This window comes from Sinocyclocheilus rhinocerous, unplaced genomic scaffold (assembly GCF_001515625.1).
Source record: "Sinocyclocheilus rhinocerous isolate Xijiao unplaced genomic scaffold, SAMN03320098_v1.1 scaffold1127, whole genome shotgun sequence".
Taxonomy (NCBI): Eukaryota; Metazoa; Chordata; class Actinopteri; order Cypriniformes; family Cyprinidae; genus Sinocyclocheilus; species Sinocyclocheilus rhinocerous.
In genome coordinates, this window is record NW_015632463.1 from 610012 (window position 1) to 634577 (window position 24566).

General features: G+C 36.6%; 1 protein-coding gene across 4 annotated transcripts; it reads left to right on the top strand.

Annotated features, from left to right (window-relative positions):
* Positions 1 to 1271: 1271 nt before the first annotated feature.
* Positions 1272 to 24448, top strand: LOC107742368 (poly [ADP-ribose] polymerase 14-like). 4 transcript variants are annotated; one of them, XM_016555310.1, is made up of 18 exons: positions 1272 to 1455; positions 1902 to 2020; positions 3119 to 3149; positions 3408 to 3611; positions 3853 to 4086; positions 4210 to 6116; positions 19910 to 20428; positions 20605 to 20841; positions 21075 to 21284; positions 21377 to 21485; positions 21567 to 21716; positions 21831 to 21893; positions 21991 to 22170; positions 22275 to 22481; positions 22578 to 23180; positions 23307 to 23455; positions 23567 to 23741; positions 23831 to 24448. In XM_016555310.1, the coding sequence occupies exons 1-18, from the start codon at positions 1275 to 1277 to the stop codon at positions 24109 to 24111; spliced, it is 5559 nt and encodes a 1852-aa protein (XP_016410796.1). In that variant the 5' UTR covers positions 1272 to 1274; the 3' UTR covers positions 24112 to 24448. The 4 variants fall into 4 exon arrangements, with proteins under 4 accessions (XP_016410796.1, XP_016410795.1, XP_016410798.1 ...); XM_016555309.1 differs by lacking the exons at positions 3119 to 3149; positions 3408 to 3611; positions 3853 to 4086; positions 4210 to 6116 and adding exons at positions 16801 to 16831; positions 17093 to 17296; positions 17633 to 17866 and having other exon boundaries at positions 18003 to 20428; XM_016555311.1 differs by lacking the exons at positions 1272 to 1455; positions 1902 to 2020; positions 3119 to 3149; ... (1 more) ...; positions 3853 to 4086; positions 4210 to 6116 and adding exons at positions 13952 to 14150; positions 16385 to 16503; positions 16801 to 16831; positions 17093 to 17296; positions 17633 to 17866 and having other exon boundaries at positions 18003 to 20428.
* Positions 24449 to 24566: the final 118 nt, after the last annotated feature.

Consider the following 24566-nt stretch of genomic DNA (forward strand, 5'->3'; position numbering starts at 1 on the left):
GATTCAGATGTTTATTTCTTTATTTATGTTAATAAAAATACTTACACATGTTAAGAACATTCCACGCAGGAAGTTTTTATTTTTTTTAAATCAATTAATTAATTTATTATTTCATTATAATAAAACAAGTAAAATGTATTATCTGCGGATGGGTGTATATTTTAGCAGCTGTAGCTGGTGCAAAATTGCTTTACAAAAAAAGAAGCACTCAAAACACCGCACACTGGAGACACCTACTGGTCAGTAGATTGGGGATTGAAGTTTTCAGTATCAAAGACTCAATATATGGTTTTTACAAAGAAAAAGAAAAAGGAACAAATTACTCTGAAATTATATGAACAATTGTTAGAAAGAGTGACAGAGTTCAAATATCTTGGATTAATCTTTGATGAAAAATTAACTTGGAAGAGACATATTAAGAAAATTGAAAACAAATGCAAAGGAGTAATAAATTGCATGACTTCACCTACTGGTCAAGACGCTGTAAATACAGCCAGAATACAGCCCGTTGAGCCCAATAATGACATAATGATGATCTTTCATACACCAAGTGTACATTGCTTTATGTAACACAACATTTTCGTTTTGATACCATGTATAACTGTGGGACGAGACTGGCCAGTGATGTGTGGGTAGCTAGTTTTATAAGAAAGCACAAATAGCTGTTATGGCGACACATAGAAAGATTGTCTCTGAAAATGTGCTTGACGTGCAGCCTTTTTTACCTTTCCATTCAGAGTGATTTATTAACAGCGTTTCCACTCGCTGTCTGGGGAATGGGGGCAGAAGAATATTTGTTGCGGTACTGATCTGGCGGCTGTGAGCTTTAACCGTATTCTCTCTGCATTCTAAGTTTGGCTTGGGGATTGAGCGCTGCGATTTGGTAACTGTGATTTACTGCAGTGTACTTTCGCTAAAGGGCAGACTAGCCACTGTTTCTTGTGTATTTAGGTGTCTTTTTATTTATTTATTTTCATTTCATTTTCTATTAGATATTAGGTTCATTTGAAGGCAGTAGCTATCATTGTTTATCAGAGTCAAACGTAAAAGTTTAGCGGTAAAATGTCAATAACTCTTCTGTCATAGGCCTGCTGCGTTTATTAGCTGTTTTGGTGTCAACGTTTATACAATTGCAGCTTCTATTGTCCCTGTGCTGAATTGGCCACACAGTTTTCGTGGTCTGACGAAGAAACGAAAGTGAAAAATAAGCAGGAGGGCGTGATCAACTTTATACACTGACTCAATTCATTTCCTTGTTGACCAGAAGGATCACGATGGACGAATATCCGTATCCCATCATTGTAGAGGGAAACTGGGAGTCTGAACAAGCTAAAAGTGTGAAAAATAAACTTCAGATTTACTTCCAGAGTAAGAAGAAATCTCAAGGAGGAGACTGCGCCGTGAAATATGATGACAAGAGCAACTCTGCTACGATTCTGTTCAAATCGTCTGACAGTAAGTGCTGAACACAAAATAATTTTGTTAACAGAATAACACGTTTTTATTTAATTATTGATTAATTTATATTTTATTTAGTAATGTATAATCAAGCTGTCGAGACACTTATTTCAGGTTCAAATACAAAGCGTTAAGCCCCCTCTGTCATTTAAATACAAGTAAAGAAGTGAATACTTATTAACATATCCGACTAAAAAATTGACACACGCTGGCTCAGCAAATAATTAATAAAGCAATACCTGTAGTATGGACAAACATTTCCGAACATATAGCCTAGGACGTCCTACCGGAAGAGTTATGAGCTTATACGTCACATCATCATTAATCATTATAGTCACATTCGCTAATCACGTAAAAATTATATATAACTTACTGTGTTGTTTTGTGCTGTTCTTTGTTGTAAAGTATTGTGATCTGACTAAGTCTGATTGTTTGTGTTTAAGTTCGAGATGCCGTGCTCTCAAAGGCAGAACACATTATTACAGTTGACAATCAACAAATCAAGTTGAAAGTGTACAAACCCAGCGATGCAGAGGAACAGACAGACAGCGCTGGACAAAGAGTACGTTTTTTATTTATTTTTTACGGTTTTATGGTTAAGACATCGATACATAGTTTTTCTAAGAAGATGGTTGTCATTTCTCCAAATTGTTGAAAATGGCCGGTGTTGTGTAATATTCGGTTCCCGTGAAAAACTGTTCCAATGGGCGGGGTTAGTACGAATATTAATAGATTCGTTCCGCGGTGGGCGTGGCCTTTTGAACTACAAACAAGCGAATGGAAAGGATTGTGTTGTCTGTTCTTCAGCTCTTGTGTGATGAATTATTTTGAAAAGGTAATAAAGCCGAATGTTCATACGCCCCGTTTAGATGTACAGCTGTTTATGTTATTCACCAAAATGACTTTTTTTCCCCTTTTGGTCTCTCTTCTCTTAAATTGCATTTTAGCTCTCAGAAAACACCCATAAACAACATGTCTCAGCTGCTAATTATTTATGTTTTGAATTGTTACAAGGCTCTTGACAAAAAAGAAAAAAGGCAACAAAACAACACCAGATAACACTAAAAAATCTTTATTTGAACATGCATCTAACGACATTTGAGTTTAATTGCAGTCACTGAAAGTTATGAAAAGTTGTGAAAGTTATGATGCAGCAAAATACACAGCAACTAGGGACACAGTTTACAGCTTGAAAATAAACGACAAAAAACAATGACAGAAATGTGTTCGATTCGTGCTGTGTTTGGTGTTTAGTATCATCCACGTAAGCTACACAGCAAAACACTGTCATATGGCCATGATACAGCGTTCTGATAAAAGCACATGCGAAACAATAAGGATTTTAGCCTATGTGAATAAGATAAACAGCTGTACATCTAAACTGGGCGTATGAACATTCGGCTTTATTACCTTTTCAAAATAATTCATCACACAAGAGCTGAAGAACAGAGCACAATCCTTTCTATTCGCTTGTTTGTAGTTCAAAAGGCCACGCCCACCGCGGAACGAATCTATGAATATTCGTACTAACCCCGCCCATTGGAACAGTTTTTCACGGGAACCGAATATTACACAACACCGGAAAGACTGAATAACTAACCCTTCTTCATTAGTTCTCCATTTATATAACTGTAAATACTTTATGCTTGTGTGGTTTCAGATGGACCAGGGGTGTGGATATCAGGAACCGAGTAAGTAAATCATCTGAACTTTGGTCTCTGGCTAATTACATACATGCGGTCTTTTATTGGTTAAGTTTTTGTGGATGTACTTATTAACATTCATTTTAAACGGTAAAGATATCAGTTAGGTAGTTAATTGGTACATTTGTTTTTTATTTATTTATTTTTGGTTATGTTTGTTAGCTAGCTGACACTGCTAGGTGGCATTGCAACAAATAATTTGCATTGGAATTTGATAAATATGTGTCACTTTTATTATGTCTAAAGCTCAAAGTGCCTCTCAGACTGATGTGAATGTGAAGAAGCCTCAAGAGTCAAGTGCTGTGGTCCTGGAGAACCTTCCAGATGATATCAAACAAGATGTTTTAAGTCTTTTGGTGGAGAACATCAGCAGTCTTTCTGAAAATGACTTTAGCGTAGAATTAATACCAGAATTAAGAAAAGCAGTTGTGACTTTTAAAAATCCCAGTGGTAAGTTTTACTGTAAAATATAAATTCCTTTGTATGTTTTATCATAATTTAAACATGTTTTACAAATTAAAAGTTAATTTAGTAATCTTGATTACATGACACTTTACATGGTGGTCTTTTTTTGGACAGGGGAAAGAGTTTGTGTATCTGAAAATTTAATTTTTGATAATTTGCCAAATTAATGTTTTTTATGTTTTATTAAATGTGTCTGGCACATTTAAAAAAAAAAAATTTCTTACAGCTGCAGAAAAATTCCTTGAGGACAGCAGGACACATGAAAAGTTCAAGAAGAAGAATCTGAGGGCCCGTGCACTGGAGAGAAGCACAAGTGTGCGAGTGGAGAATCTTCCAGCTGAGGCCAACAACAACAAGATGCTGCTGGAACTGTATTTTGAGAAATGGGGCGGTCCAGTAGTGGAAGTTATCACAATTCCATCAGAACAAGCAGCCATTATTATCTTTAAGGAGGAAGAAGGTAAATACATGTGCAATTGCTGGTAGTCTTTGCTATTACAGTTCCAGATTTGCTAACACTTGCCTCATTTGGTCAACACCAATGTATTCATTCATTGCACCTCTAACTTTTATTGTTTTTCAGCCAAAGAGAGAGTTTTGAAGCGAGAGAATAACATCCGTGATGTTCCAGTCAAGATGTATCCATACTTCAAATCACTTGATACGATCTTATATGGTGGCAAAAGACCACATTTGAAGCTGCCTGAACCAGTTACAGTCAGTGTACATCCTGCCATCAGGGAGTTCATCCTCAAGAAAGGGCAGATTTCCTCTATGAAAGACCAGATGAGCTCACACTTCTGCCAAATAAACATGGACAAACCTGAAGTTTTGCTCAGTCCTGATCCAGCATTACTGAAACAGAAAGGAGTTACCAGACAACTTATAGATGGCTGGAGTAAGAATACCATGGATGCCTTCAAGAAAATCATCTCAAATTACACAACATCTGAGTGGCCGGTGTCACACGCCTTGTGGTTTAATGTGAAAAGTGATATTAGGAAAGTAGTGAAAGATCAGGTTTTTACAGATTTGGATGCCTCTAAAGAGGTGATGACATTGGCAGGAATGACCCATGAAGTAATTGGATTGAAACCCATCATGGAGAAAATTTTAGCGAGAGCAACAAATGAAATAGAGAGAGAAAAGAAGAGTGTGACTGAATATTTGGAGATTTCTCCTGCCATGTACTCTCTGCTTGAACGAGATGGCCTGAAAAGTGCTACAGCTGTTTCCCCACATCTGCTGGTTGACTACAACAAAAAAATTAAAAGATTAGTTTTATCAGGTCTTAATACAGAAACTCTTGCCATCAAAAATTGGGTCCTTGAGAAGAAAGTAAGTATGAAACAGAAGCCCTTACAGATTGACCGTTCAGTCCTGGAGTTTCTGAGATCAGTGGATTGTGATGAAATGTGCACAGATCTCTTCATATCTCATGGAATAACTGCTGTCTACACAATCGAAAATGGAGATGTTGTTGTGATTGGAAGCACAGAAAGAGCACTTAATGAGGCAGAGAAGAGGGTGAATACAGTTCTCACAACCAAAGACCTCATTATAGGAGATCTGGGTGTCCTTCAAATGCCAGAGTGGCATGATCTCAAAAGACAACTGGAAAATTCATTCAGTACTTTCAAAAAGAGATCTGTGTTTATAAACCTCTCTAAAAAGAGAGACAAAATTATAGTGACTGGATTCAGAGAACCAGTGATGGAAGTCAGTGAGAACTTAGGACGATTCATTGAGAAACACACAAGCATTGAAGAAACTGTTTGTGTCAAATCACATGCCGCGGTTGAATTCATAAAAGACAGAAAATCACAAGACTGGCAGCATTTTATCAAGTCAGATGAGGTGAAAGTGAGTTTTGATCCAAAGAGACCCTGGATTAAACTGTCTGGAAAGCGTACATTTGTCCATCCAGCTTTTACTCTATTTGAAAGGTTGGCAGATGGTCTCTACACAGACACACTAATCATTAAGAAGGCAGGAGCAAAGAAGTACTTCATGGAGCAGGGTAAAATGATGTTCTCAATGCTGTTAAAGGAAAAAAGATTTGTTGTGGTTCTTCAGGAAGATGACATGCTGGATGAAGAGGAAGATGAATTTTCTGAAGGTAGTTTTGAAGATATTGGCCAGGTCTCTTGTGAGGTTCGAATGCCAGGTGGAGTAACTGTTACTGTCAGGAAGGCAGACATTTGCAAACTCCATGTTGATGCTGTGGTCAATGCTGCTAATGAAGATCTGAAGCACATCGGTGGTTTAGCTTTAGCACTTCTGGAAGCTGCTGGACCAAGTCTGCAGCAAAACTGTGACTTACACACAAAAGCAAATGGACCTCTGAAGCCTGGAGATGCCATCATCACTGCTGCTGGTCGTCTTCCCTGTAAATATGTAGTGCACGCTGTTGGACCTCGTTTCAGTGATTCAGACAGACATACCACTATTCAACGCCTGAGACGTGCTGTGAGGGAAAGTCTGAATCAGGCGTCATCTCATAAAGCCAAACCCCATGGGTATAGTAACTATGGACAAGAGTATCGTGGCCGTTGTCATGGCCGTGGTCGTGGCCGTGGTCGTGGCCGTGGTCGTGGAAACTATAGCCAAAAAAAACAACAGTTTGAAGGTTCCAAAAGCCGTGGAGACTTTGAAGGACAACCATTCTCAAAATCAAGATCAGATAAATCTGAAGGGTTAAGTGTTCTTGAGACCAAAACTACACAAGAGGGACTAAAAATCATTCTGATCAAAGGGAACATCCAGGATGCATATGTAAGTGAATAATAGTAATGGCACAAAAATACAGTAAAATAAAATATACTTAAAGGGATAGTTTATCCAAAAATCAAAAGTCTGTCTATTACTCACCCTCAAGTCATTCCATAACAGAATTTTAATTTTTCATTGAACTGTCCCTTTAAAGATACAGTCTCTGAAAAAAGGCTTATATACCATTATAAGTCAGAGTGAAATATGTTAATCAAAGGATGACCAATTCCTATAAAAGAAGTGTCTGATTTTATTCTCCTGCAGGCTAATATCATTGTAAACACTATATCGGAGGACTTGGACCTCAGAAAAGGTGCCGTTTCCAAAGCACTCTTTGAGACTGCTGGTTATCAGCTCCAGTCAGAAATCAACACAGCTGCTCGCTCAAACGGTGTGAATTATGGTGAGATGCTCATCACAGATGGTTATGAATTGAAATGTCAAAAAGTCTTCCATGTAGTTTGCCCATTTTGGAGACAAGGCTCAGAAGATAAGGTGAGAAAAACTATTTTGTAATTGAATTTTAACAAAATCATCATTAACTGTGTTACAGCTGGCTGTTTTTAGGACTAAATGTTATCACATATGTAGGCTTAATTTATTTATGGTACTTTCTTTAAAGATTAAAATAGATATATTTATTTACATTTTAAAAGGTACTCATTCAGATCATTAGAGATTGCCTGAATAAAGCAGAAAGCTGGAGAAAGGCTTCAGTCGTCTTCCCAGCTATCGGGACTGGGAATCTTGGCTTTCCTAAAGATCTGGTGGCCAGAATCATGCTGACAGAAGTCCAGAAATTTAAGCCTACAAACCTTCGAAAGGTAACTGTGATTGTGCACCCTTCTGACAAGGAGAGTGTAGAGGTGAGTGTGAAAACTTGATTCAAGAACCATAAAATCTCAAACAGTATGACTAATATATGTACGTTTATTGTTTAAACTATAAACATTTGTTCATGTTAGCTTGTATATTTCTGTGCTTTACCTATTAGTGCTTTACCAGCGTCTTTAGACATGGGATTCAGGGTCCCGTTACAAAAGAAGCACATCAATATGCCCTGCCTAATATTTCAAGCAAATCAGCTCAGAAATCTGGTAACTCTTTCTTATCTGATGTCCATCACATTTATTTTTTAAGTACACTTTGTTAAAATATTTATTCTATTAACAAAAATATCAAATTGTCACAGGATATATTTAGGATAGTGACAAGATTGAGATTTTCCATGCATCTTTATGTTTTTCTTTAGAGCTTGTTGGCAAAGTCTCCTCTCCCTCTCTCGGGGTGCACACTATGCAGCTGGGTCAAGTGATTCTGGAGGTTTCATCAGGAGACATAACTAAAGAAAAAACTGATGCCATTGTCAACTCCTCAAATCAGACATTTTCTCTGAAAGCAGGTTAATCCAACTTCACACCCACTGTTTTACCTGTTTCAGTGAATCATTTATAATTTATGTCGCATTCGAAGAGAATTATACAATTTCTCTTTGTAATCTAGGAGTATCCAAGGCCATTTTAGATGCTGCTGGAGTACAAGTGGAACGAGAATGTTCACAGATTGGTTTGTATTCTTTTTAAATTATTCTTTCTTCTTGTTGATGAACTTTACTTTTTTGAATACATTAATTTTTGCCATATACTTAAAGAGAGATCTAATGACTTTTAGATGCTTTGGTAAACGTAGTGTACATGTTTCAATAGTGGGATCATCAAACATGCAGCAAACAGAGATTGTTACTTCAGCCGGGCGGCTTCCATGTGGAAACATCATCCATGTTATTGGACACAATAGTCCATCTGGCATTAAGGATGTTGTTTTGTCTGTTCTGAAGTTATGTGAGTCACGCCAGATTACTTCTGTTGCCTTCCCAGCTCTTGGCACAGGTAAGCCACTTTAGTTGTGAGAGTCTTGTAGCCTCTGGTTTTTATTCACTTTGTGTGATCTTATTTTTTACATAATTGCAATGAGTTTCGTTTAGTTACTTATTGTATAATTAATTAAAACTAGGACTGTCAAAATTAATGCATTATTATAATTTTTTTTTATTTCAATAATGCATTAAAACTATTTAACACAATTAACGCTGCATAATTTTTTTTTCCTGGCATTCTTTGGCTAGTATTACAGTAAACTATATGATCATGCTATCAAGCACGATAAGATGCAAAAGAGAGCTTAAAGGGGTCATGAACTGCCTTTTTTTTTATTATCTTGTACTGTTTTCTGAGGTCCACTTATAATGTTATCAAGATTTTTACATTAAAAAACATAATATATTAGCAGTAATAGGCTATTTTCTGTCCTGTTTGACCTCCCTCATCAGAACGCTGTTTGAATAGGCGTGGTGGACTGTAGACACGGAAGCACTGTAAACGCCCACCGCTATGATTGGCTAACAGTTGTGTATGTTTGACAGCTACATCCTTCACAGATGGACACTGCTGTGATTTAGGTCAAAAACACATAAATACTCAGTTCATATCAAACGATCTGTAATAACAGAAAATCACGTAATAAAAACAGTTACTCACACTCGTGTGGTGTGACATTACGTCGGATCCAATATAGTCGGCACAGAATCGTCTTTTAATTTCAGTCTTTCAGAAAATCCGGCATCGAATTGTACCTTGTTTGTAAACGAATCCGGGGTGAAATGAAGTGAGCAAACGACCAACCTTTTACTGACGTAGTCTAGAACTTCATTAAAAATAAAGCTAATCCACTCTTTCCTAATGTTGGGATCCGATGGAAGGTTATGCATAGACTGTGTTTGTCCACAATTTGGCACTGCACAGCGTCTTGTTATCTTCGGAGCCATCTTTATCGTTTGGTTTCTGTGTAGACCTGCGTTTGTCTCTCTCGTTATTTACACTATGTGTGCGAATCAGTGGGCGGAGCTAGACAGGCAGTGATGTAGAAGCAGGCGCTGATCTTCTTCTGCGGAGGCGGGGTTTACCCGCTCTTACGTCATAGAGCGGCACATTCCACAAGCTGTCGTTTTGGCAGATTGGCTTCAATATAAGCTGTTTTTAGACTAAAGAGAAAGTTTTGAGTTCTGAAACTTACACAATGTTTTTATAGTACAATGACCTCTTATATGTCAAAAGATCAAGGGAATTTTGATTTCTCAGTTCATGACCCCTACTGGCGCGCTGTTATTGTGCTGCTCTTTGTGAGCACAGGAATCAGGCGCACAGAAAGCTGCTTCAGATAGCGTGCTAGTAGTGCAGTGAGTTATTTTTTGCATTTCAACTAACAAAAACACACACAATTATATAAAAATGCCTGTTTTTGGCAAGTGACCTCGTAAACACAGTCTTAAATGAGTTAAAAAGTCCTAAATGACCATAAAGGACTGGGAGAAAATCGGATGTGTCAGTCATGTGCATCAGGTTTTAAAGAGACAACACTGCTTTTAAAGTGAAACCTGCTGCAGTCTGTCATTGATGTAAATCAAAGAACAAAAGAAAAAGATAAATTACTCAGTGCTCTGCTTGCTGATTAACTTTTGTAGCTTGAATAAAGATTAATCTACATTCAATTTATAATTTAAGCATAGGCCTATAGAATTTATGTGAAGATTGTTTTAAGTTCACTTAAATTAAAATCTTTATTGTTTTTACATTAATTTGGAGATTCAATGTGATTATATATGAATATATTAATTTGCGATTAATAGTGAATAATTCAGAAAATGTGCGATTAATTATTATTATTATTTTTTTTAAATTGATTGTCAGCACAGCAAACATTTTTACTGACATATTGTGTGAATTGTTCACTATTCTTTTCCTTTGTCTCTAACCCTTTAGGTCAGGGAGGTGCAAATCCAGCTGATGTTGCAGATGCAATGGTTGATGCAGTTGTTGACTTTGCAAAGAAAAAGAAACCAGTGCATGTAAAATTTGTGAAGTTTCTTATGTTCCAGTTGAACTTGGTGGCAGATTTTCACCAAAGCATGGTCAGAAAATCTGGTGAGAAAGTAGAAGAGGATCAAAGTGTGCTTACCAAAATTAAAGGTCAGTAAAGAAATATAAATGCTCTTTTCATCTATTTATCTGAATAAGTTTAATAAACAATAATTGATCCCTCTTTCCTTTCTAAAGATCAGTAAAGAATTTTAAAAAAGTATGATAATCCCATCCATTTTTTTTAATACTACAATTGATCCCTCTGTTTCTTCCCATCAAACATGTTCCTGTAAAAAACAAGAAAGTTCAGAATCTCCTACAAATGAAGAGTTTGTAATGGTAGGTGAGGAAATTGAGCCAGTTGTGTTTCAACTGTGTGGAGAGACACCAAAGGACCTGAGTGAAGCCAAGGACATGATCAACAGTTTGATATTACGGGAGCATGTAATCATCCCAATCCATGATCCAGCCATTGCTCATTTCACCAGGGAGGATGTAGAAATGCTGAATGCCATGCAGAGAGAGCTCACAGTCAGTGTCCGGCTTGAGAAGAAAGGCCAAGACTCTGTCATCACACTAGAGGGCCTGACAAGAGACGTTCATACTGCAGACATTCGTATCCGAGACATGATCCGCAAGGTAGAAAAGAACCAAAACCGAAGAAGTGAGGCATTTATAATTAGCAGTGTGATTTAAGTGGCAATATCAGGAGAATGGACACAGCGTCAAAACCTTTGATATGTTGACCAATTATCACTTGGAACAGGCGTATCAGAACGAACAGCCTTCAGTGAGAATCAAGATTAATAATGATGAATATGAGGCTAATTTAGTTCTCAAAGTGGCCATAAGAGGGAACCTGAGGATTGCACTGAACAGAGTAGAATTGTAAAGTGAGATTATTTTATAATTAAGACATTGATTAGAATGGCATCATGTACAAATAATACTTACTCAAGTAAGTTTTTCAACTTGTTGTCTGCAGTAGCTCAAATCTTTTTTCCGTTATACTGGATATAAACTAAAATTTATTCTTGCCTTTTGGTTGAAAGAGAACAGAACAGCACGCTTTGGAAAAACTATATGATCAAAACACTCACAAAAACAATGGAAAGCGTCTCTTCCACGGCTCCAGCCAGATCAACAGTCATGACTTCAATCACAGCTTTGCTGGCATGTATCAGTCAAATTCAGTATAAACTGTTTTTAGGAGCCTTGTATGGGAATAGTACATATTTTGCTGTGGACCCGAGTTACTCAGCCCAAAGCCACTTAAAACCTGATGTCAACGGACATAAATGCATGTACCTTGCCAGTGTGGTTGTCATGATTTAAATCAAGGAATGAAATCTTGTTCCGCCTACGAAAAGCTCCAATAGTGCTGATCGCTACAACAGTGTGACTAACAACATGACCAAGTCAACCAATACCTAATCACCTAATCAGTTTCCAGTAATGATTATGAGATCAGTTTTTGTTGCTATTTTTGTTGTTTCGGTGAAGATGAACACATAATGTTTAAGTATATAATGTACATGCAGTAATTACTGGCAGGAATTACAGTAACTATTACAGTGTAAAGAAAAAGTGTTTGTGCTGAGCATTTGGGGATTATGTTTATGGGGCTTAAATGAGCACATTGATTGAAATTATACATACAATTATGTAACCATAAATATAACAAAGGACTTCAGTAAATTATGATTGGTGAATAAAAAATGTGAATTATTTACTACGTCCTTTAAACCAGAGATGCCCAAACCAAGGCCTTTAGGCCAGAGTTGGCCCACTTAGACCTTACATTTTTCCTATATATCCTCTTGTTAACATTTTTATTTATTTATTTATTTTTATTCTTGCATTAAAATTTAGAAAATATAAATACAATTTGATTTGAAAAAAAAAAAAAGCTAGGCTTTAATATAAATATTTCCTATAGTGCAGTGCTGGATATAATGCCACATTTATGTTTGGCCCATGATCCTCAAACAAGTTTTATTTGTGGCCCTTCATAGTAAAAAGTTTGAGTAATATGAGTAACATTCCATATGACTTAAAGGGATAGTTCACCCAAAAATGAAAATTCTGTCATTAATTACTCACCCTCATGTCGTTCCAAACCCATAAGACCTTTGTTCACCTTCGGAACATAAATTAAGATATTTTGATGAAATCCAAGAGCTTTCTGACCCTGCATAATTGAACAAATTAATGAACACAATTCCGAAGACACCTACTGGTCAAGACGTTGTAAATGCAACGATAATATAGCCCAATACATGATGAAACAACAACATGATTTTCCTTTGCTTTATGTAACACAAATATTTAGTTGTGATACCATGTATAAATAATAGAAAGGAATAATTTTCATTTTTAATACAGAAGTCATTATTTGGATTTGTTGTTTATAATTTGTTTTCTTCGTTTAAGCAATTTTCTCGTTATGTATCCAACTTGAATAAGTGAAGGATGGGCGATACCAGTTATTTTGTTTTCGATACGATACCGATACTTTTAAATGCCAGTATCGTTGATATTGATACCGATACGATACTTCTAAACTGAACTTTTAAATTATGAAATTTATGAAATTATTAAATTACTAAGAGTCAAATGGGCAATGATATCCACTTAACTTTATATTTGAAACACATTTTAACATTCAATACGCCTTAATTGCAACTTAGGTTATATTTTTGCTTACGCATGGTTAAAATATGTTTACTGTAGTGGAAAACAATTCTACAAATATTTAGTTGAAGTATAGTTCACCAATATATATTTGACTATATATAGTTAAACTATGGTCACTTTAGTAAATCATGGTTCATTTTCATAAGGGACTGCCAGTGAAAGGCTGTTGCACGCATAAAATGCAACCTTTTTATTCTGACAGTGTATGATTTATATTAACATTACAGAATAGAACATGAACCTTTAACGTTCAATTTAAATAAACGTAATTGCATTTTTATTTTTTCTGTCGTCTGATAAGCATTGTTCTGGGCTGCTGTTCCCAAAAGCATCAATGTTTCTTATGATACTTTTGGGAAACGCAGCCCTGTTTGAATGCACTGTCAGAAGTGAGTGAACGCTCTCTGTGATTGATTGGTTCTGTCTTGCAGCGTTTGCGTGTTCAGATGAGCAGGGAAATAGTTCTATCCTACACAATTATTCGCTAACATTATTATTATTATTGTTGTTGTTAAATAAGCAACACCACTGGTAAAAAAAAAACCTTAATAACCTTAGTATCGATATTTTTATGTGAGTATCGATACTTTCGATACTCGCATCAGTATCGATACGCCCATCCTTAGTGACGTTACATAACAAATGCCCGACTTGGAGGTACGAGTTTCCAGGTCAACTACTAGAAGGCAGCATATATGCTAGTTTAACAGTCAAACATAAAAGTAGCTACGAGTGTGGTTAATTTAACTCTTTTGTCTTAAGACCTACACTGCTGTGTTTATCAGTTTTTTTCAGGCTATTCGTTTATATAAATAATCGCACTGCTATCGTCCCCATGTTAAAAACAGACCACACTCTCAGTTTCATGGTAACTGACGCAGAAACGAAAGTGAAAGTGAGGGCGTGATCAACTTTATAAACCCTGACTCGCAAGCCATTTCCTAGTTGACTAGAAGGATTACGATGGACGAATATCCCATCATTGTAGAGGGAGACTGGGGGCCTGAACACGCTAAAAGTGTGAAAAATAAACTTCAGATTTACTTCCAGAGTAAGAAGAAATCTCAAGGAGGAGACTGCGTCGTGCAATATGATGACAAGAGCAACTCTGCTACGATTCTGTTCAAATCGTCTGACAGTAAGTGCTGAACACAAGAGCATGTTGACAAATAAACAGGGTTTTAGCTTTCCAGACACTTAAGGTAATTTCGGGTCAAATACAAACTTTCACGGAGTTAGTAGGCTACTTATATAATCTGTGGATCTTAACGTTCAAATCGGCCTATTATAACTTACAGTATAACTAGGCCAGCGGGCCAGTGGGAAAGTTGGACAAAGTTAAACATTAAATATACCTGACAAAACAATGTCAGGTTTTATTAAGGCTACATTTGGAAACAAGCTAGATCAGAGGTGAAATGCAGGAACATAATAATAATATGAAAACAATAAAAACAGTGATAACACTTTATTGTAATGTGTCCTTGTTACATGTATTTACTATAATAATACATGTATTGTTTTACATGTTACAGCAATCACTGTAACAAGGACACATTAAAATAAAGTGTGACCAAAATAATATATTTTTGATACAGATATTTAAAGCCTAGTACAATATTATAAAAAATACAGCAAATATACAGAAAATAATGTAAGATAACATACGTATTAATTTAATACTGAGCATATAGTGCCCCTTAATTATGTTTAGATGTCAAAACCTTGTTCAAATAAATATATGTAATATATGTAAATGTAATTTTGTAACAGATGCATATTGATATAGGTGAAATATATTGTGGGGGAAAATGCATAGTTTTTTAAGGAGCATCTTCATTTCGTCTGTTTCTATACTTCTCTGTCAGCACTTCTCTTAAGAAATTTTGAAACCAAACCACTTCTTGTAGCTTCTCTCTGTTGTATTTCTGTCCTGAAATCACAGAACAGTCCATATTTGTTTACCAAGCAATAGCCTACCAGTTTGACTTTAATTTCCGTGAAAACGAAGTCAACAATTATGTAGAAGCCACACTTTTATGGTAGGCAGATGGAGCCAAAAGTCTTTAAATGGAACGTGTAAAATTGGACCGTGTCAACATGCACTGTTCATCCATGTTAATGCAGCAATTTTGAGTGTTTCTTTTGTATGTGTAGACAAGCACATTCTGGCCATTTTAACGCATCAGCTATCGCTGTGTTTCTTTGGTACGTGTAAAGATGCATAATTTTGCCTCGTTAAGACAACAAATTTGAATGTCTATCAACGCACACATTCTAGCCATGTTCGAACATGTAATACTTTTTAAAGCACATATACCTCTAGATTTACCCACATAATAATCCTTTCTTTAGTTCACTGCAGGATTGCTTTACTGATATATACTGTGCTAGAGTAAATTAATTAATGTTACAGTGTAAATTAAGACTTTTCTATATGATCGTTGAACTAAACAACTACAAAGGACATGACAAATTATGACATACGACTGACATCACACACAACGTACCAATGCATTATCCCTCATGAACAAATAGAACATCTGATGATTGCATACTTGAATACCAGTATACCATTAAGACGTCCTTCATTAACAAACATGACGTCTGATGTATATACCAATGTACCATCGTCACATATCCAGATATAGTCTCAAATACAGCAATTTCATTGGCTGCTGTGTGTGTTGTCGCATTAATATGGACAAATAGTGTGTGTTGACACCAAATTTCACGTGTTCCGTTTAAAGACTTTTGGCCCCGTCTACCATCCATATACTTTTAGGATAAATAAATAGTATTTATTTATATAAGTAACTATTCGAAAGAAACACATTAAGAAGCTAGGGAATGTGATAAGAAAAATTTGGTGTATTATTTGTGTAATTTTGAAGAATAAATTTACCTGTAAGTAGCACAAACAACCGTGAGAGACATGTTTTGCTGCTTCTCCCTTGTGTTATTGACATGTTTCTAGCAACTCTGGTCTCTGCACATGACTTGAATGTTCAAAGTCCACTCTTTAAAACACTTCAAAGTCATGCAGCATTAACATAAATAAACATCAAGCATTATAATAAACATTGCAGAAATAATTTTAAATCGCTTCAGTTATGACTTGTGCAGACTCTGCAAGTAATTAATAAAACAATATCTATAATTTATGACCAAGCATTTCCTAACATGTATTTGGGACCTACTAGAAGACTTTTGATCTTATAGGCCAATGTCACATCATTGTTAATCATCACATTATAATCACATTCGCTAATATCATGTAACATGATATATAACTGTGTTGTTTTATGTTGTTCTTTTTTTATTTTTTTATATTGTGATGTATCTCGCTAAGTCCAATTGTTTGTGTTTAAGTTCGAGATGGCGTGCTCTCAAAGGCAGAACACATTATTACCATTGACAATCAGCAAATCAAGTTGAAAGTGTACAAACCCAGCGATGTAGAGGAACAGGCAGACAGCACTGCACAACAAGTGAGTAGACTTATTACAAAATGCAGAATTAGGACCACAATGCTTTTACTATCAAACCTCAGATGAGTGGCTCTGTAATTTAAACCCTTTAGATTGCTTCAAGTCACTATATATGAACAGAACGGTCTATCATAATAGAATATTAATTCAGTTTTATGGTTGAGATATATTTACATTTTAGAGTTTCTCTAAGAAGACGGTTGTCGTTTCTCCATATTGTTGAAAAGGCTGGAGTAGAGAGACCAATTAGTTCTCCATTTACATAATTGTAATTGCTTTATGTTTGTGTGATTTCAGGCAGAGCAGGCATGTGGATATCAGGAACCAAGTAAGTAAATCATCTGAACTTTGGTCTCTGGCTGCTTACGTGTATGTAAACTTTATTGGCTAAGTTAATGTAATGTTATTGCGGATGTACTAATTAACATTATTTTTTTTATGGTAAAGATATCAGTTATGTATGTAGTTACTAATTGAAACAAAAGATTAATTTGTTTGTTAACAGTAGCTGACACTGCTAGTTGACTTTATACAAAAAATATTTAGCATTGAGTTTTAATAAATATGTGTCATTTTATTTTGCCTAAAGATCAAAGTGCCCCGCAGACTGATGTGAATGTAAAGAAGCCTCAAGAGTCAAGTGCTGTGGTCCTGGAGAACCTTTCAGATGATATTAAACAAGATGTTTTAAGTCTTTTGGTGGAGAACATCAGCAGTCTTTCTGAAAATTACTTTAGCATAGAATTAATACCAGAATTAAGAAAAGCAGTTGTGACCTTTAAAAATCCCAGTGGTAAGTTCTCCTATAAAATATACATTTGCATTTTTATCATAATTTAAACATATTTTACTTAGTCAAGATTATTATTTTTTTTTTAAATTAATTTAGTTTAATCTTGATAACATAACACTTGGGGTTTACATGATGGTCTTTTTGGACTGCGAAAAGTATTTGAGTTTGTATATCTGAAAATAATTATTATTTGTTTTATGACATGATACCTTCAATATTTTACTTGCATAGATAGTTGTATGTTGTTATTATGACTTGATTAAATGTGTCTGGCACTTTCAGTAAAATTTTATTTAAATAATTAAAATTTTTAAAAAACATTTTTTAATCTAACAGCTGCAGAAAAGTTTCTTGAGGACAGCAGGACACATGACAAGTTCAAGAAGAATAATCTGAGGGCCCGTGCACTGGAGAGAAGCACAAGTGTGCGAGTGGAGAATCTTTCAGCTGAGGCCAACAACAACAAGATGCTGCTGGAACTGTATTTTGAGAAATGGGGCGGTCCAGTAGTGGAAGTTATCACAATTCCATCAGAACAAGCAGCCATTATTATCTTTAAGGAGGAAGAAGGTAAATACATGAGCAGTTGCTGATAATATTTGCTGCTACAGTTAAGACTAGACTAAGTAAAACTTCTTCAACTAAGTAAAACTTGTCAACATCAGTGCATTGATTTCACTATGCCTACATGTTTCAATCTTTTCAGCCAAAGAGAGAGTTTTGAAGCAAGAGAATAATATCTGTGAAGTTCCAGTCAAGATATATCCCTACTTCAAATCACTTGATACTGTCTTATATGGTGGCAAAAGACCACATTTGAAGCTGCCTGAACCAGTTACAGTCAGTGTACATCCTGCCATCAGGGAGTTCATCCTCAAGAAAGGGCAGATTTCCTCTATGAAAGACCAGATGAGCTCACACTTCTGCCAAATAAACATGGACAAACCTGAAGTTTTGCTCAGTCCTGATCCAGCATTACTGAAACAGAAAGGAGTTACCAGAAGACACATTGATGGCTGGAATAAGAATGCAATTGATGCCTTCATGAAAATCATCTCAAACTACACAACATCTGAGTGGCCGGTGTCCCACGCCTTGTGGACTAAAGTGGAGAGCAGTGTTAAGGAAGTAGTGAAAGATCAAGTTTTTACAGATTTGGATGCCTCTAAAGGGGTGCTGACACTGGCGGGAATGACCCATGAGATAACTGGACTGAAACCCATCATGGAGAAAATTTTAGAGAGAGCAACAAATCAAATAGAGAGAGAAAAGAAGAGTGTGACTGAATATTTGGAGATTTCTCCTGCTGTGTACACTCTGCTTGAACGAGATGACCTGAAAAGTGCTATAGCTGTTTCTCCACACCTACACATTCACTACAACAAAAAAATGAACAGATTAGATTTATCAGGTCTTCATACAGAAATTCTCATGTTCAAGAATTGGGCCCTTGAGAAGAAAATAAATATGAAACAGAAGCCCTTACATATTGACCATTCAATCCTGGAGTTCCTGAGATCAGTGGATTGTGATGAAATGTCCACAGATCTCTTCATATCTCATGGAATAACTGCTGTCTACACAATCGAAAATGGAGATGTTGTTGTGATTGGAAGCACAGAAAGAGCACTTGCTGAGGCAGAGAAGAGGGTGAATGCAGTTCTCACAACCAAAGACCTCACTGTAGAAGATCAGGGTGTCCTTCAATTGCCAGAGTGGCATGATCTCAAAAAACAATTGCAAGAATTGTTCAGTACTTCCAAAAAGACATCTGTGATTATACATTTATCTAAACAGAGAGACAAAGTAATGGTGACTGGATTCAGAGAACCAGTGATGGAGGTCAGTCAGGACTTAGGACGATTCATTGAGAAACACACTAGAATTGAAGAAACTGTTCGTGTCAAATCACATGCCGCGGTTGAATTCATAAAAGACAGAAAATTACAAGACTGGCAGCAATTTATTAAGTCTGATGAGGTGAAAGTGAGTTTTGATCCAAAGAGACCCTGGATCAAACTGTCTGGAGAGCGTACATTTGTCCATCCAGCTTTGACCTTCTTTAATAGTTTGGCAGATGGTCTCTACACAGACACACTGATCATTAAGAAGGCAGGAGCAAAGAAGTACTTCATGGAGCAGGGTAAAATGATGTTCTCAGTGCTGTTAAAGGAAAAAAGATTTGTTGTGGTTCTTCAGGAAGATGACATGCTGGAAGAGGAGGAAGATCAATTTGCTGTAGGTAGTTTTGGAGATATTGGCCAGGTCTCTTGTGAGGTTCGAATGCCAGGTGGAGTAACAGTTACTGTCAGGAAGGCAGACATTTGCAAGCTCCATGTTGATGCTGTGGTCAATGCTGCTAATGAAGATCTGAAGCACATCGGTGGTTTAGCTTTAGCACTTCTCCAAGCTTCTGGACCAAGTCTGCAGCAAAACTGTGACTTACACACAAAAGCAAATGGACCTCTGAAGCCTGGAGATGCAATCATCACTGCTGCTGGTCGTCTTCCCTGTAAATATGTAGTGCACGCTGTTGGACCTCGCTTCAGTGATTCAGACAGACATACCACTATTCAACGCCTGAGACGTGCTGTGAGGGAAAGTCTGAATCAGGCGTCAAGCAGAAGCTGCTCCTCCATTGCAATTCCAGTTATTAGCTCAGGGATATTTGGTTGTCCTCTTGATCTTTGCACTGAATCAGTTGCCAAGGAGGTGTGTGAGTACATCGAATATCATAGCCACAGAGGCTCCAATAGCACATTAACTGAAATTCACTTGGTTGACAATAATGGTAACACTGTGAATGCCATGACTAAGGCTGTCAGAAAGGAGTTTGCGGCTTATAATCCCAAAATGACTTTCCCTCATCAACCCAAACCCCATGGGCATAGTAACTATGGACAAGGCTATCGTGAAAATAGTCGAGGAAGCTATGGCCAAATAAACCAAGAGTTTGAAGTTGCCAAACGCCATGGTAATAGAGGTTTTGAAGACGAAGCACACTGGAGAAGAGAAACCTCAAGCTATGGTGACAGATTAGATAAATCTGAAGGGTTAAGTGTTCTTGAGACCAAAACTACACAAGGTGGATTAAAAATCATTCTGAGTAAAGGGAACATCCAGGATGCACATGTAAGTGAATCTAAGATGAATTGTTACTCATGGAAACATAAAGATAGTTTTAATTGTGTTTTGTTGTTGTTGTTATGTTTTTAAATATCTACCTGAAAAGCAAAACTCCTTAAGATATTATACTTGACAAAAATAATCCTCTCCCTTTACAAGTGTATCATTTGTTTCTCCTGCAGGCTGATGTCATTGTAAACACTATATCGGAGGACTTGGACCTCAGTAAAGGTGCCGTCTCCAAAGCACTCTTTCAGACTGCTGGTTATCAACTCCAGTCAGAAATCACCAGAGCTGCTCGCTCAAACAGTGTGACGTATGGTGATATGGTCATCACAGATGGTTATAAACTGAAATGTTCCAAAGTCTTTCATGTAGTTTGCCCATTTTGGAATGGTGGACAAGACTCAGCAGAAATGGTGAGACATACATGTAATTGACCTCAATCAAACATATCCTTGTTGTCCAGTAAATAACAATTCTTATGTTGAATTTAAATTTAACATTACAGACACACATTTCCATGTACAGTATTTGCTGGCTAATTGTAAATTTAGAAATGGATAATGCAAATGTGCCTCATATGTAACCTCTTCTTATTTAGATGGCAATTTAAAGATTATAATCGATACATTTATTTAAAACTTAAAAGGTACTCATTCGGGTGATTAGAGATTGCCTGAGAACAGCAGAAACACAGGGAATGGCTTCAATCTCCTTCCCAGCTATCGGGACGGGGAATCTTGGCTTTCCTAAAGATCTGGTGACCAGAATCATGCTGACAGAAGTCCAGAAATTTAATTTCACAAACCTTCAAGAGGTAACTGTGATTGTTCACCCTTCTGACAAGGAGAGTATAGAGGTGAGTAAAATAAATTTAGATTGAATTTAAATAATCTACCATAGTTGCTCATGTTAATGTTATCTTGTATATTTATGTGCTTTATCTATTAGTGCTTTACCAGCGTTTTTAGACATGGGATTCGGGGTCCCGTCACAAAAGGAGCACATCGACATGTCATGCCTAAAATTAATCTTTTTGCCAAATCAGCTCAGACCTCTGGTAACACTTTCTTATCTGATGTCCATCACACTTATTTTTCTTTTGAACTTCATTATGAACATATTATTTTCTTATCTTTAGAGGTCATTGGCAAAGTCTCCTCTCCCTCTCTCGGGGTGCACACTATGCAGCTGGGTCAAGTGATTCTGGAGGTTTCATCAGGAGACATAACTAAAGAAAAAACTGATGCCATAGTCAACTCCTCAAATCAGACATTTTCTCTGAAAGCAGGTTAATCCAACTTCACACACACACACACACGGTTACTTATTTTGGTTTCATTTAAAATTAATTTCACATTCAAAGAGAATTACAATGTAACTGCTATTTTTATTTGTAATCCAGGAGTATCCAAGGCCATTTTAGATGCTGCTGGAGTACAAGTGGAACAAGAATGTTCACAGATTGGTTTATATACTTTTAAATGAGCTATTTCTTCTAATTTGTACTGAAATATAGATCTATTAAACTTAAGATGCTATTGATAAACATGTTTTTCCAATAGTGGCATCAAATATACAGCAAACAGAGATTGTGACCTCAGCCGGGCGGCTTCCATGTGGAAACATCATCCATGCTATTGGACGCAATAGTCCATCTGACATTAAGGGTGTTGTTTTGTCTGTTCTAAAGTTATGTGAGTCAAGCCAGATTACTTCTGTTGCCTTCCCAGCTCTTGGCACTGGTAAGACGTTTTGTGAAATCTTACTTTTCTGTATACAGTGGTTGCAGTATATTGTTGAATTTATTTATTTACTTTTTTGGGTAAATATGTCTCTAACCCTTTAGGTCAGGGAGGTGCAAATCCAGCTGATGTTGCAGATGCAATGGTTGATTCAGTGGTCGATTTTGTAAAGAAAAAGAAACCGGCACATGTAAGGCTTGTGAAGTTTCTTATATTCCAGACAAACATGGTGGCAGACTTTCACCAAAGCATGGTCAGAAGATCTGGTGAGAAAGTAGAGGAGGATAAAGGTCTGCTTACCAAACTTAAAGGTCAGTAAAGAAATATAAATGTCCTTTTTATCTATTTATCTAAATATGTTTAATAAACAATAATTGATCCCTCTTTTCTTTCTTATAAACCTGTAGACTTCTTCTGGTCAGGAAGTTCAGACTCTCCTGCAAATGAAGAGTTTGTGATGGGTGAAGAAATTGAGCCAGCCGTGTTTCAACTGTGTGGAGAGACACCAGAGGACATGAGTGAAGCCAAGGACATGATCAACAGCATGATATTACGGGAGCATGTGACCATCCCAATCCATGATCCAGCCATTGTTCATTTCACCAGGGAGGATGTAGAAACGTTGAATGCCATGCAGAGAGAGCTCACAGTCAGTGTCCGGCTTGAGAAGAAAGGCCAAGACTCTGTAATCACACTGGAGGGCCTGACAAGAGATGTTCATACTGCAGACAGTCGTATTCGGGACATGATCAGAAAGGTGGAAAGGAATGAAAATCGAAGGCGTGAGGCTTTTTTCATTAGCAGTGTGGTTAAGTGGCAATATCAGGAGAATGGACGCAGCCTCAAAACCTTTGATATGTTGACCAATTATGACTTGGAACAGGCCTTTCAGAACAAACAGCCTTCAGTGAGAATCAAGATTAATAATGATGAATATGAGGCTCATTTCGATCGCAAAGTGGCCATAAGAGGGAAACTGAGGATTGAACTGAACAGAGTAGATCTGGAAGGTGAGATCATTTTAGTAATAAAAAAACAGAAAAGTTAGTCATTAGCTGGAAAAAGAGGACTGTCTGTAGAAGACATTGATTATAAGGCCATTAAAGATTATTTTGTGGTCATATTTTTGTTCACAGATGCAGCTCAAAGCCCTTTGCCTTCACACTGGACGGACATGAAAGGACAGTCAGTTGTTCTTGTAAAACTCCGAGCAGGCTCAACGGAATATGCAGAAGTGGAGAAGGAGTTCACAAGCACCGGACTATCCAGTAACAGCATCATTACAGTAAGACAATACTGAGAGGTGTATTATAATTATAATGATTTTAAAACGTTCTGGTGTCTAAATTTATTACAGTGGTGTAAGACTGTTTTGTTAATATTTATTTGTCTTTAGATTGAAAGAGTCCAGAACAGTGCACTTTGGAGAAATTATATGATCAAAAAGGAGGAACTGGAGGACAAAAACAAGCACAAAAACAATGAAAAGCATCTCTTCCATGGCACTGGCCCTGATAAGACAGATCAGATCAACAATCACGGCTTCAATCGCAGCTTCGCTGGCGCGCATGGTATTAGTCAAATTCAGTATAAACTTTCTTTGCACTTGTATCCATTTGTCTTTTAAATTAATAGTCTATTGCTCTTGTTCTGTTTTTAGGAGCAATGTATGGGAATGGAACATATTTTGCCGTGGACCCCAATTACTCAGCCCAAGGCTACTCTGCACCTGATGTCAACAGACATAAACGCATGTACCTTGCCAGGGTGCTTGTTGGCGATTTCACTCAAGGAAAAAGAGGCCTTCCTGTTCCCCCTGCGAAGAGGTCTAATAGTGCTGATCTCTATAACAGTGTGGCTGACAACATGAGCAACCCAACCATGTTTGTGATCTTCAACGATGTACAGGCTTATCCAGAATACCTAATCACCTTCCAGTAATGATTATGAAATCTCAATTTCTGTCAGCTAGTGTTTTTGTTGCTGTTTTGATTAAGTTGAACACACTGGCATATAATCTATCAAATATTTTCTAGCAGGAATTACATAGTTACGTTTAATAACGTTAGTTACAATAATCTTTACTTTGGCATAGATGGATAGATGTTTAGACTGAAATACCATTTAGCGAAGAGAACATTCTCTGAAACCTACTTTGATCATTTAAAATAAATCTAATTTTATGCAACTGTTTACATCTTTGTATGATGTTGCCGTTAACTGCTAGATAATTTTTTGAGGTCTTCTGTTTATGTGAAGAATATTTAATAAATAAACTTAGTTTTAATCATTTAAAATTGTTCATAAAATTAATTGTAAAAATTGTAATTGTATTGATTAATTGTTAAATATTGTTTTGGTGATTATGTCAGTAAGCTCAGTTCTTCAGCATGGAT

Coding starts and splice junctions, on each gene's coding strand:
- LOC107742368 (XM_016555310.1), top strand. CDS start 1,275: ATGGACGAATATCCGTATCCCATCATTGTAGAGGGAAACTGGGAGTCT. Junction 21,717..21,830: donor GACATTTTCTCTGAAAGCAG/GTTAATCCAACT, acceptor TTTGTAATCCAG/GAGTATCCAAGGCCATTTTA. Junction 22,171..22,274: donor CTTCCCAGCTCTTGGCACTG/GTAAGACGTTTT, acceptor CTAACCCTTTAG/GTCAGGGAGGTGCAAATCCA.